The sequence below is a fragment of the Manis javanica genome, chromosome 3 (genome assembly GCF_040802235.1).
Source record: "Manis javanica isolate MJ-LG chromosome 3, MJ_LKY, whole genome shotgun sequence".
Classification (NCBI taxonomy): Eukaryota; Metazoa; Chordata; class Mammalia; order Pholidota; family Manidae; genus Manis; species Manis javanica.
In genome coordinates, this window is record NC_133158.1 from 118,012,700 (window position 1) to 118,027,877 (window position 15,178).

Below are 15,178 nucleotides of genomic sequence, written 5' to 3' on the forward strand. Positions count from 1 at the left end.
AAATACTTTCATAGGCACATCTAGAAATAATGTTGAGCCAAATTCCTAGGCATCCTGTGACCCAGTCAAACCAATGCATAAAATTAATCATCACAGAAAGCTTGTGACTTTAGAGGATAAGACCAGTGTTACACATGGTCATGGCTGACACATCCCAGGCAATTATGGCCCTAAACTCTTTCTTGGTATTCTATTCTGAATTCTCATCTTCAGGCTGTGTTGTGTTCCATCACAACACAAGGTCAACATATCTAAAAGTGAACTCATCATGTTGCCTATATTAGTCAGGTTACACACTGCAAAATATATATATATCTATATATCCAACACAAATTGGCCTGAGACAAAAAGGAAAATAATAGATTATGTAATTGGAAAGTCCAAGTAAGACATTAGGTGTGGCTTGATTTATGGGCTAATATAATTAGATATTGCTTTTTCTCTATTTCTCAGTTTTACATTGGCTTTATTCTTAGGGAGACTATATCCCTGTTGACAAATGATAAGCAGCAGCTCCATCCTGCATACCATTTCTTAGTAATGTCAACCACAAAACAACACCTTTTAAAAGTCAAAAAATTAACATGTAATGCAATAAAATTATAAATCAGTATCAGAAACATTGAACTCCCCATATATTAGTACACTGAAAACACACACACTTCAAAATAAATTATGGATTAAATAGTAATCTCAGAATTATCAAAAGTGAACAATACAGTTCTGCTTCTGATTAGGATATAGAAAGTCAAAACTTTCTAACAAGTAAAACAGGCTATATAAGCTACAAAAATCAGTTTTTGAAACTTATCAGAAGTCTAGTCTGAGGGTATAAAAATACCAAAATAAATCCAAATCCTCTAGGATAAAAGGGAGCAGCCCATACCTCTATGCCTGGTAGGTTGGCAAGAGGTGGACAATTTTTCCATAGATGAAGGTAAGCACCCTTTGTGCTTTTATGATTTATTTAATATATAATATATATATATGTAAAAACCATACTATATTATTTTTGTCCTAATTAAAAGTTTCTAAACAAATGTAAAGATAAATGTTTATATGATAAAACTAATAGAGAGTTTTCATATTTTCCTGGATATTTACCTTTTTATTTTTAATTCATTCCTGAAGATATGGGCTTCCATCTGGTATAATTTCCTTTTCTCCCAAAGAACTTATTTTTTATCATTTCTTTTGGTGCCAAAATAATGGTGTTGTATTGTTGGTTTTATAGCATGTATTTTATTCACCTGAGAGGAGCCATGGGAAAAGAAAGAGAAAATCAAGAACAGATGACCAAGATAGTAGATTTAAACACAACTATATCAACAGTTATATTAATGGTAGAGAAATTAAACAATTCAATTAAAAGGTGGAGATTGTCAGATTGAATTTAAAGTATAGGACCCACTGTTTGCTCTTCACAAGTCTATAAAGCTATAAATTTATCCCAATTTTAACTGTGTGTGTATATATATATGGACAATGTATATACAATTACATAAATATAGATATTTATATATATATATAAATTCTAATAAAATCCCATAGGAATATATTTTTTTAATAAATGTGACAAGCTATCCTAAAAGTCATATAAAATAATAAAGATCCTTGAAAAGCTAAGACAGTTTGGGATAAGAAGAAATACGAGGGACACACCCTCCCTATCTTTTTTACAGCTTACTTAAAGCTGCAAGAACAATGTTTAAGTGTTGGTTAATTAACATAGTTCTGATTTTAAAACTTCAAAAGAAGTCTGCTGGAATAGGGATAAAGGACCTGTTCTTTGCTCATAAAAGGGAAAAGATTCAAGAGGAGAGTCATATGAAGAATTTCTCCCCTTCCCCTTTTTCTATCAAACATTTACTTGACATAGTGGCAATCATCTTACAACCATAAGGTGATATAAGCATGAGGATGGAAAGACAACTTTCTTAGGATAATGCAACGTAAAGATGTCTGAGCTTAATTTTCTTGATTACATTAATGATTTGCAAAACCAATGCTAGCAACTACTTAACACCATACTTCTTATGTGAGAAAAATAAACCTCAATTATGTAATCACTGTTATCAGGAATTCTTTTGATTGCCATCATACCTATTTCTAACTATTCTAATTTCTAAAAAGAGGACTGTAAATTAAACAGCACTTTCAATTCCTCTGCCATCATATTGACAAAATTAACAAGTTTGGTAAGGCCAAAGAGTGAGGCAGAGGGCAAAAGGATTCTCATGCTGTGCAAGAGGCATGCAAATCGGCAACCATTTTAGAGAACAATTTATCAACCTTTAATAAAGTTTAGAATGATGTCTATCCTAGAACACAGATACTAGTATTCAGTTCTCTAGAGAAATACTCATATTTATGTGAGGAGATATGCAAAAAGATGTTTATTATAGATTTGTTCTTGAGAATGTGTAATTGGAAACCATCTATATATTTACCAAAGACATGTTTAAATAAATTGTAGTATAGTCCTGTATTATAGTAGTCAACAGTTAAAATGAATGAACTAGATTTATATGTATGAGCATAGATAAATCTTGAAAACCTAATTTTGAATTTCAAAAAAGTAAAATGCAGACGGATGCAAGCAGAAAGATACTATTCATGTAAATTCTTAAATTACAGTCATTATATATAATTTATGGACACATAGATTGCATTGAATTACTAGTTGTTCCTCCAAATTCATTCTCCCTTCTTCATAGTAGAAGAGTATTAGCTGGATATGGCCATAAACTGTACCCTTCATTTTACTACTTTTTCTATTTAGGATCACAAGAAATTTTAGTTATGCTGGAATAACTATTGATAACTATTATCTTCAAAAATCAAAATTGAGACCTGAAAAATGTAATTTCTTATAAAACATAACATTATCTTGTGAAAAATAACTTTAAAAAACAAGTTTAGTGAAAAAGCAGCAGCCTTACATTTTTGAAAATCTTTTTAATGTATGACTTTATCCAAGACATGTAGAGTCTCATCTCTGTTTCTGCTTTCAATGTATACTAATAGTGCTGTACACTCTATCTATATATGAATAATTATTTTTGTTATGTACATGAAGAAAATCTGCTCTCACACAGATATATATTTGGGAAAAGGAGGAGGTTAAAAAGACCTTGAAAGAGTCCCAGAGACCCCAGGAGCCCTCAATTGTACTTTGAAAACTGTTGCCTTAAGAGATAGTGAAACAACAACATCTAATGGATCAAGCTGACTGCCTACTCTGGACCTTACACCTTCTTATGAACTGCTACTTGGGAGAGGAATACTTTCTACCCTCCTCTGAGCCACTGTATTTTGGGTACTCTCAGTTACGGAAACTTACTTAACACACAGATACACAAGCAAAGTAGAGAATGAGATCTGTAAATACACATACCCACCACAAAGTATAATTTAGAAAGGGTACAAAGGGATTTTAAATGTATCTGTAATAATTTGTTTATTCTAAAAATCTATCTGAAGAAAATATGGCAAAGAATCAACATTTATTAAATATGGATAGTGGGTGCTTTGTGATGAATACGTTATTTTACTTATATTTAAACATATTTTATGAAAAAATATTCATTTTGGGGGGCTCCCAGCATAAAATGTCTGACTCTGTACTTACTGCATTTGTCATTATACTCTCAAAAGGCAGAGGTGAAGGTGTCATATTTTTTCTTTATAAATATGAATTCATTGATCCTTATTAAATAATATAATTCTAAAATATACATGGCTTTTGAGAAAAATTAAGATAATGAAAATGAAATACACACACACACATAAATGAAAATCAAATATACACATATAAATGCATTGGAAGTCTTTTGCATTCTATTATGTTTACCTTAAGTTTCTTTAAGTTAGAAGCATATTTTCCTAGGACTGGCATATTTGCATATACTTTCATGGTATCACTGATTTATTTGTGTATCAGTTTTAATCTAAAGATTTCAAAGTGATTGATAATTACTAGCAATCATTTACATATTATAGGCATTTACAATTTGAAAATTGTGTTACCATCCATTATTTTCTATAGTATTAATAATAACCTTATTAATTAGATAGGCCAAGAATGATTAATATGGTGTGATAGGAAAACCATGACCTGGAGGGTAAAGTGATGTGCCCTAGGCCACATGGCAAGTTATTTTCTCCAAGTAGATGTCAAATACATTTTTCATATTAACATTAATTCTCAAGCCCCTTTATTTGAAATTTCCCAACACATTTCCCTCACTTGCCATTAGCAAGAAAAGGGTTGCATGGCACTACGAATCAATCACGGGCAAAAGGGAGAGACGCCTACAAAATTGTTAGCCGGAAATAAATCAAGGTCCCTTTCTGGGATTATTGAGGGTTGGTAGCCACCTTTCCTAAGCACATTTCGACTTCAAACCAAAAATGAACTGTGTTAACAAAAAAGAAATATAAATGGCTGCTGGATGGGCAATCTGAGTGTCTTCCACCACAAACATAATGTACTTTTATTTCATTTAAACTCTTCCTTTCTGTGCCAGGTAATGTAGAAAAAGGATTCCATGATGCCGATGCTGCTTCTAAAGACATTAAATGAGGAGAGGATGTCCACCATTCCCTTAACTCCTTGAATTTTGTTCATTTTTCTTTAGCTACTCTAAACACACATACCAGTTTGTATTATATGCATACTAGTGTGGCTAGGATTTTGCATAAAAATGGGAGATATTACACTCATTCACATCAGTTAAATTTCATCTTCTGATTGTAAATTCTTTGAGGATGGAGTTTAATCTATTTTCTTCACCATTTTATTCTAGGAGTCTTTCAGTCAGTGCTTTGCACATAATGTGTTCGACATGCCTTCTAAATTGTCAAATCTTGTTATTTCATACCATTTCTTATCATCTGTTAGACCCTCCTTGTCTCCACCAAAACTATCCCTTCTAGACAGAAAGCTTTGTTCCTCCATAAAATGTCAAAGAAATAACCAATATTTATTTAATATTGATTTTATGCCAAGCACTCTTCTAGGTATTTTATTTATGCTGTATGTATATTCCCTTCAATTAAATTAATCAGAATAATCATTCAGAAAAGCCCCATGAAGTCACTGTATTTCCTGCCTCCATAAGCCTGGAGCTAGCAATCACAGAGTGAGGAAAACAAGAAAACACCCTACCAAAAAAATCCTACGTATGTATTACTGTCGCAGTGGGCAGACAGTACAGAAGACAGACAAATGTGATTGAGAACGATACCCCCGCACCTCAATCTATAAGCCCTGGAATGCACCCCTTCACCCTGTGATTTGGGTCCGGAGAACTCAGTGAAACAGTTACCTCACACTAGACACAGGACACCCACGGCTGTGGAAAGTCCCCTGAAGTCACTGGAACATACACAGGAGTGTGTGTCTATGGATATAAATATAAATGCTTCACTCACCCCGGCCCCCAAATCTGACCTTATTTGTCAGCTCTACCTTGGCTGGGTCTGGAGGGCGAGCGAAGAGAACATCTTGATCAGCTAATGCTTTGACAGACGTAGGAGAGGCGCACGGGTGGGGGATGCTAGGGAAGCGGGTGTGCTGTGCCCCGGCTTTGCTGTCCATGCCCTCACAGCCCTGGTGTCAGGTGAAGCCGTACTGGCTCATGGGGCTTCTTCCTCCTGGAAGTTTCGAAGACCTGTTGTTTTTTTCTAGCATGATTGTTCCTTGCGGAAAGGATTTTTTAAATGGAAAGAGGAGAGGAAAAAGGGAATTCACGGTCTCCACCACCTACCACAATCGTTCACACATCCTCCCCTCAAAAATTCCTTGTAGTCTTTCCCTCTGCTTTTAAAAATTGAATTGTGTTTTGTCTTTTGCCTTTGTTCTGGACATAAACAGCATAAAGGAAGAACGCCTCTCCTATATCTCGAATGGTCATATAATGTTCCATCCAGGACAATTTGAGAATAAAAGAGGAGCTAAAATTAATTATACAGATGTTTGAAATTTTAATTTATTGACTGATAAACTGGTTATATGACATGGATGTACCTAAAAATAGTACTATTCAAAATCTGTTTTCAATAGTAAAATTCATCCTAAAAAATTTAAGTAATATTCTGTGTACATTAAAGCATTTAAAGTTGCATTTAAGGTTACATTTAAAGCATTTTTTAACATATTTATGTTAATCGTATGAACTCAACAACCTAACTGAACAATCATTGTTTGCCTAAGTTCACAACTTTATTATCTTAGTTGTATGTACTTCTAATACCATGACTCTGGTGTTTTGATGTTTTGTTCTGTTTTGTTTTACCCAATTTGGGCTTTTGTCATTTATTTTCTTCCTGTCTTGATTTATAGGAATAAATTTTGAATAATAACATTTCTCTTAAAGTTTCAAAGCTGAAGCTCTTTATTGCTTCATTAACTGAATACTAAAATTAAAAATTCCCAGTTGATTTTGAAAGAAAGGAAAAATAAAATGTATGGGCCTCATTTACAAGCAGTGTAATACCATTGCAGGACATGTAGGTTTATTTGCAAAATACTTCTTGAAAATTCAAACATTTCAAAAATCAGTGGGTGACAAGTTGTGCTGAGAGAAAAAGCTAGGATTCCCATGCTTCAGTGTTTTTTTTATATTCACTGTCAGTTTTCTCACAAAATTCTCTGTGAAGAGGGGGCACTTCCACTTATACACTTCTTTCTTATTTGACATGTCGGCCATGTGGGCATCTTTGCCATTGTAAGCAAAAGTGTAATGGACACACTTGTGTTACCTTTGGCACACTTACCTTCCTGGGTCATCTCATCCTCACTGGTTGCACGATTTTGGAGGTGGCAGGTGGCTCAAAGCTGGAGTTCTTCAGTACATTAGTTTCCTGAATGCTATGTGTATGAAAGCAGGTCGTTGTTCCAATTGTCTTTGGCTTTCTCCATGCTTAGCAGGGTATTTCTAAAGCAATCCTCACATCTCTTTGCTCCCATCAACATAGCTGGTCCTCAGGATAAGGAAGAGAGGACTGGTATCTTACCTTGGTTTCTCTTCTTCCTCTTAGAGTCACTAGGGTTGGCAGGGAAGAGTTTCCCCCTCCTTTTTCTGGATGATCAGTATCTTCCTTAAACAAAAAGCCATCAAGTCTTTCAGGCTTTGAAGTAGGAGTTGGGGAATTCAGAAAACCTTTCTGTCTCTTAACAAGGCTTGCTTTGGATCCCACTGTCCTCCTGGAACTTAAAATCACTATTTTGGTTGTCAGACACTGAATCTTACCTTTCCCTTTCTGTGTATGTCTATTGTACCAACCCTAATTAACTTCTCTACTTGATGACTGTGCATCCCTGCAAATAGTAAATTAATGTTTTAGGCTGAGCGAGGTGAAATAAAGGCTATGAAACAGCAAAAGACAAACCTATATCTCCAAAATTAGCACCCCCCTCTTACAGAACATTATTAAAAGACAATGAGTGGGTCAAAAGCAGGTATGTATCAATGTTGCTATCTGATAATATTGACATATTGAATCACAAAAGAATTTCATATTGCTACAAGCTGTATGTGAAGCACTAGTTTCATAGCTTCATTGTAAGGATTATCATTTTGAAAAATTTTGCTAACTTAAAAGCAAAGAACAATTGAGGAACAATCTTCAGATTTTCCTTAGTTTCATTTTTTATTCTAACCTCTCATTCTGCAGGCATGTACATTTTAACCCACAAGAGATGCAATTTAATAACTTCATGTGGGATGTAAATGACAAGGCATTGAGCAAAACCAGGACTGAGAGATTTTTGCTTCTGAGATCGACAGCCTTCATTTGAAAGCAGGATTTTGTTACTTGGGCTACTTTTCTGACTATTTAGTAATGTGATAATCGTTTAGATTTACTTGAGGTTTCCAAAGTTGCTGCCGTTTCACATACATGATTTAAATTTTCCATGAATACTATGAAGTATTATTAATTGTATTTTACAGCCAACTGAGACCCAGAAATCATAGGTGATTTTCTCCAAGTGGACTGTGAAAGGCCAGAGTGGTGCAGGAGGTCATCTGAATTAGAATTCTGATTGTAGCACTAACTGGTTCTGTTGTGACCAAGAATTTCTTAACTTCCCCAAGCTGCTTCCTTATCTGCCAATGAAAATTAGCAAAGTTCACTTCCAGGTTATGAAAGGAACACAAATCTTAATACTTAACACAGGACTTCTCAGTTCAGAGCTCAGGAAGGAGCAGCCAATTAATGAATGAGTATTCGCACTGAATAACAGTGCCATATTTTCTATATATTCCACTGCTTTTTTTCTCCCCCTTTTAAATAAATCCTTTTAAATTTGGAACAATGACTGACTCCTTTGCATCTTGTTTTGCCAAGGATCAGCAGAGATAAAGAGACACTGAACCAAAAGGGATTTTACATTTGAATTTACAAGTTAATAGAAATATAAAAAGCAAGAACTGTAACAATATGTTAACCCCTCTACCTACCTATAGAAGCACAAGTGTGGAAGGGAAAGACTGGCTCAGAATTCCACGGGCAGTAAATGGCAGATCTGCATTTCTTTCAGAGCCCTGATCTCTAAACTAAGACGAGGGCTTTTCAACACAATGTGCATTTTATCCTCTTCAAGCTGGGTAAGACCCACAGGTTTTACCAATGAAAAATGAAGAGGCCTGCCAAAATACCAGCCAACTCTGAACACTTACTGGGCATCTACTGAGGGCCAGGGCCTGGGCCAAGTGCTCTGGGGGATAGATTTGAGTAAGGCATGGTCACTGCTCTCTCATGTTGTGGCGGAAGCAGGCACACACATAAGTAATTTGATTCCAAGGCAGACTGTGATAAGTGCTATCTTAGATCAGTGGAGGAGACAGGTCACACGACTGGAATAGCATGAAGTCAGGCCTGAGGCCTATCAGGTTCATCTTGCAGCTTGGCAATGGTCCCAAAACCCTGTAGCTTTGTGTCCTGGGTGTGCTGGGTCAGAGGATGCTTCCACTGCCTCTCCTGGCATCCACTGTTAAGGCCCCTGGAGTCTGAAGGTGTATAAAGACAGGTAAAGACATAAGTTTGTTCCACTTCTTAAAATTAATGATTCTAGGATGCCTGGCCTTATGAAAAAATGTCCTGCTCCAAAGTGACCTCTCTTCTTTCCTAGCATGTTGGGGAGGTGCCAAACATCAGAGCCTCCAGTTTTCAAGGCATTCAGGAAGTGAACAAAACAAAAATATTAAGTTCGTTTATTTGTCTAGGGTAGTTGTTATCGCATTCAGCTTTGCCTTAGCTGTTGCATGTCTGTCTCCCCAGCAGGGACTGTGGGGTCCTGGAGGACACAAGCCCTCTGCCCCCTCATCTTCCACAGCACCTAGGGAAAGCATTAGTGCATTAAATAATCAAGTGCAGCTGAATTGAAAGGAACCTTCTGTTACTCCTTAATCTCTTTTCCATTTCCCAACTTCAAAATGTCCTCAAATTCAGAATTAAACGTGAAAGGGAAGAAATAAGACCTTTCTCTACTAAATATTGCACTGCATTAAGTAGACTGCAAAAAAGCCAGGGTTGGGGGAGGAATTAATTTGAATGAAAAAAGGAAAGAGGGCTTGCCTGGAAGCCCAGAGGTCTGAGCTCTCCCGCCTGGCTCTGTCTGACCTAGGTCCCCCTGGGTCTCTCTGCAAGCTGTACCTCTCTCTGGGTCTCAGGCTCCTGGACTGCCACACATGAGAGCTGGATAGATTTATTGCCGAGACTTAATTTATTTTGAGTGATCTATCATTTTAATTATGGTTATTCTTCACAGTATCCTCAACAGTAATAATAATGGTACAATGACTTATCATTTACAAAGCATTCACAGATGAATTATACTCACTTATATATGTATATACAGAAATTGTGCTTTTGACATTGCAATTCCATAATTAGGACCCAGTGACAGAGAAGAGAGGACAATGTGAGCTGAGGAGTCCCCCACGCCATGCCCACTCTGGAGCAACGCTGCCCTCCAAGGCTTCCTCTGGCCTAGATCAGATTTCTGTGGTCACACTCTCATCCAAACCAACTGTCTGGGCTTTGGAATACACTCATCACTGATGTGCATGTCTCTAAGAAACCCACAGATTTGTACTTCTGCATGTGCTGGCTGCAATCACCAACCAGAATTCATGGAAGGCTTTAGGCAGAAGAACCTTCTCTCCTCTTTCTTGGGTTTACTCGGTCTTCACTGCCTACCTCTTATGTACACTTACAGCTTCAACCACCACCTAACAGTGATGATTACCCACTCAGGAATTCTAACCTGAACTGGGTATCTGGCCCTAATCCACTTTCCTAACTAACTGATCAACATTGTGTCCTTGAAGCTCAGTGTGATCCACTCCACTTCTATTGCCTTCCATCCTATCAGCACCTCTTCCTGGCCTCCCTGGCTCTTCCAACATCTACCTTGCTAACTTGGCTCAAAACTTCCATTTGAGCTCTGGTTTCTCTTCTTAGAATTCTCTTGCTGATCAGTGGCCAAGACCAGCATATTTCCCCCTGCAATTTCTACCCCTCTAATACTTAGGCTTCATCATTGCTTACTTAGACCAATTCCTATCTTTTTATTTTCCCTGAGCTATTTCACCAGGTACACACTCCTTTCTAATTATGACACATCCCTAATCTGAAACACTCAGAGGCTCTCTATTGCCTACCACACAATCTACTTTTTTAATGCTGGCTTTCAAGGCTTTCCATGATGTGGCATAATCAGCTCTCTCAGATGTCTGTCCTGACACCATGTGAACTGTGCACTCTTCTCTGTGCATGCCACTTTGCACATGCACATGCTTTTGTAACTTAAGTTGTTCTGAACGGCCTGTCCTATTTCTCTATACTATTGTTGATAAAACATGATTCCATTCTCCAAAGTGCAGCTTGAATGGTCCCTCTCCCATTACACCTTTTACATACCAGAAGTGTGTTCTTCCAAATTCCACATTTTTGCCTTTTCCTTGTACAAAAGGGTGCTGATCTTATTCTGCCTCATTATTTAGTCATTTGTGTATTTGTTTGTCGTTGCTGTTCTGCAAGACTCTCAGCAGCCAGAAGGCAAGGTGTGTCCTATACTTGTCAGCATGCCCCACTGTATATGCATTGGACTGGATGAAAACAGGCCTACTTAAGCAGAACATAGTCAAGCACAAAGAAACTGGACAGCAGATAAAAGGTAAAAGGGCTTTGTCAGCCAACTTTGGAGTCTCTAGTTTACTTGTGGGAGCACATGTCCAGAACTGGTTTTGTTATTCCAGATTGAATGTCAGTGTGCATCACTGGGGAACTTGACACAGCAAAGAGCTCAATACAGCTTAGGTTGAATGAGGCTGTAGTGAGAAATCAAAAAGATGAGGGACAAGAAAGAGACAGAAGACATCAAGGGGTAGCTTACCCCAAACCATAAATTTCAAACAGCAGCTGAACCAGGATTGGGAATATTTATCCTGATATCTGGGGTATCATATATCGACTATTTTCCTCTAGCTATCTTTTTACCAATTTACACAAGAATGCAGAAGGACAGAGTGTCTAAATTTAAATAGGATTGATCTTGCAGCAATGGGCAACTTAGTGGAACTCCAAAGCTTACCCCAGGGTCTCCCTTCACCATTGTCAAATCATTTGACATTTAGCTGTTTGTATGTTTGTCTCCCAGGCAGGAACTGGAGGTTCCTGGAGAATAGAGTCCCTGTGACTCACCTGTTTATCTCACAGCACCTTGAAGGTGCTTTGCCTTATCAAATACCCAATCAATGATCAACTGAATTGATGCACTCTTTCCATAGCTTTTGCCGACGTCCCAGCTTTTTCTTGGTCACTAAAGAGTCTCTGACTTGAACTTGCCAGGTAAAATTCCTCTTGCAAAACAATTAATTTGCTCTATGCATTCCTAAAGCTATTCAACCCCACAGCACAAGAATCTGGCTCCTCAATCCAAACACTCTGGCTTTTGGACAGGAAGTGAGTACACTGTGCCTCGCCAGCCCTCAGTGCAAGGACAGCGTGTCCCCTGGGCCAGGGCCTGGCCCTCTACCGCAGCAGCTGCAGCCAGTGCCAGAGGACCAGGACCATGGCCACCTGGTCCTTATCCTCTCCTTCCACCTGACAGGAAGATGGTTTAAGTTTTCTCTTGCACAATGCACTGGAGGCGGAGGAGGAAGGCAGACAAAAAGAACTGGTCAGGTTGATTTCACCAGCCCTAGCAGCAGTTACTCAGTATTTCTTTGAGAAAAGATGTTTGGCAGCTTAAGTACTGCATGCTCAGGCAGATTCCATTAAACAGGACATCTGAGCAGTCTTCGATCTCCTCCTTCCCTTTTTCACCTCTTCTCTTTCTCCTGGCCCTAGGCAAGGAGTTTTTCTTTTGGTAATCAGATGTTAACACAGAGTTTATGGATTTAATTTCCATTAATGTGTACTTTTCCTCCATACTGAGTTCTTAATAGCAGATCTTTAGAAATAAGTATGCAATGCATTCCCCCTCCCTTTTAAAAAATGTCTGTGCTTTTTCTCTTGACACAAAAGTAATATGCTCATTTTAGGAATTCTTGAAATTATATTATATATATGTATATATACATATACACAAGCATACTTGCTTTTAATGAATCATTTGATAGAAGCAATTTATAACTTTATACTTCAATCTATATTAAAATTTTTTTTTCATGCTAATTTTCTTTCACAGCAAAATTATTTGGTCACATAGTGCTACACTATAGAGCCATAACAAAAGGTATTAGTTCTACACTGTTAGACATTTGGCTCTATTTCTTGGTTACTATATACAGCACAGTGATAAATATCTTGTACAAGATTTTCTGTTGTGTATTTCATGTTGATTTTTTTAGAATGAGTTCTCTTTCCATTTTGTGAGATTTGACACTGTGTCTGGTTTCCCAGACTTAGCATTGGACTATGGCAGGTTTGGGAAGCTGAGCGAGACTGAAAAAGTAAAGAAGTCTAACTACAACTGCCAGGGCCCTGGTTCATTACAGACCTCACTGTATTGTTGCCAACATTCCTGCTTATTAACAACCTGCCCCAAGACTCTCTCAGACTTTAATCGATCCATCGTTTCACCCATCCCTTTAATTACAGTCCCAGGGCCCACAAAAGGCCATGTGGATCGGTATGTGAGCCATGTCTAGTTCAACCAGCAGGAATTAACAGGGGAAAGTAATTAAAGAAATTTCAGTCTCTACCTTTATCCGTATGTAGACTTTAAAAGGGGCCCAAATAACCAATCCACTGTGACACATAAAATTGTTGCCAATCTCCTTAAGTCATGCTTACTTTAAAACCACTCTCAGGCCCTTTAATATATAGATCAACTTGGTCTTCAGCAAGAAGAATCTTTCCTCCTTAGAACAGAGTACATAGGAGGACAAGTAGAGGATTTCATTTGGTAGATTAGGGTGAAGAACTGGATGTTAGTAATATTGGTGCCCTGTGACATTATCACACCTCAAATATTTACTGTAACTGGACAAGCCAGGAACTGCGCTAGTTCCTACAGGGAATATGAGTTGAAGGTGAAACTCTCCACTCTTAGAGATGTTATTCTGTTAGGTAGAAATAGTTGAGGAGGCTGGCAAATAGTGCAATAACAAGATGTTTGGTGTTACAGAATACAAGAATTACTGCTTACTTGTGCCTTGTCTCTGTTGATTCATATTGGGTCAGGAATAAGTCCCAGAACTTTAATGTTATAAACATCAATTAATTTAATAAGTATGGGTAAGGAAAACCCAATGTGGTGGGGGGAGAGTGTAAACACATTTGACCCCTAAGCCTGTACTCCAGGAATTTACAATCTAGGTAGATTAATGATAGATATCTACATGAAGTAGTGAATAAGTGGTTATTAAAAGAATTACATAGACAGCAAGTGTCAACATAGTTTAAAATAGAAAAATAACATGTTTTTTTTTGTTGTTGGGTTGGTCAGGTAGAGTTTCAGAAAGGAAAGGGAGGGAAACTGGACTATGAAGGATTTTTCCTTCCTTATAGTGCAAGTAGAGTTGCTACAGGATATGAAATTGGAGTTGCAAGAATAATCTTGAGGTGACATCACTTAATGGATGAATTTAAGCTAGACTTGGGCTTATTTCATAACTGTTCGGTGAGTACCTATGATGAGGGAGAAAATATACCAAGTTTTTGTGATATGATGATTTATAAGACATGAAATTCTCTCCAAGTTACTGTGATGGGAAGACAGTCCCTTTTGTTTTTACTTTACAGTTCACAACCTTTCATGCTTATCCTTTCAAGCTCAACAAAACCTTGGTAGGGTTGATATTGCCATCTTTATCTTAGGCATAAAAACAAAACACACATTAGGCATAAAAACAAAACACACATATAAACAAAAACAAAGACCGAGTCAGCGTTTGTTTCTTGCTGTAGATTACACAGGGCTTCACACCATGTTATTTATCCTGTACTACAGGGGCTGCTGCAGAATATTCTGTACACATGAAATAAACTTTTGGTCTTTGATCACCCATGATTAGTTATTCAGTTTAGTAATTACACTGATCATTTTCATAGTTTATTTCTTAGGTATTTGTCATTTTTTAATTTTAGAAATTCATTATTCCAACAATTAGGCAGCAGAGATCCAAGCATCTGGGAATAAATTGTCTGCTTTCTATGACATTTACTAAACGCCAAGGAGTTGGATTAGCTCGTTAGTCAGCTCTGCATAATTTTCCATGTATTTTCATTAAATTTTGTACTGAAACATTAACTTTAACTTATTTTTCAACATTTTGTAACTTTAAATAAGCTTTCATCTATTATTTTGACATTATCAAAACTATATTAACATAGTATTTAATATACCTTCAATATATAAATACTATACTGATATATGGTTATGTATTAATTGTAATATATTATTATTAATATATGAAACATGGTAATATTATATCCTACTGTTTGTTATAATGTGTGATATGAGTAATTCTCTTTTAAAAATATGTTGTTAATGTCTGATAGAAATTAAATGATTATATATGTATTTTCCAGATTTATATTAAAAAATGAACAAGACCTATGATACCCAAAGATCTAGAAATCACTGTAAAAGTTAAGAACAGGGGTCACACAACTTTTAGGAAACATTTCTGGAGAAACTATTGTTTCTCTTTTAATA

At 36.8% G+C, this 15,178-nt stretch overlaps 1 protein-coding gene across 1 annotated transcript in view; it reads right to left on the minus strand.

Annotated features, from left to right (window-relative positions):
* Nucleotides 1–1,095: 1,095 nt before the first annotated feature.
* Nucleotides 1,096–15,178, minus strand: part of TPRG1 (tumor protein p63 regulated 1) — a 230,714-nt gene continuing 216,631 nt past the window's right edge. Inside the window, exon 6 of the mRNA XM_073231920.1 lies at nt 1,096–1,250. Within this exon, the coding sequence (XP_073088021.1) occupies nt 1,176–1,250 (75 nt within the window). The 3' untranslated portion in view covers nt 1,096–1,175. The remainder of the gene's footprint in view (nt 1,251–15,178) is intronic.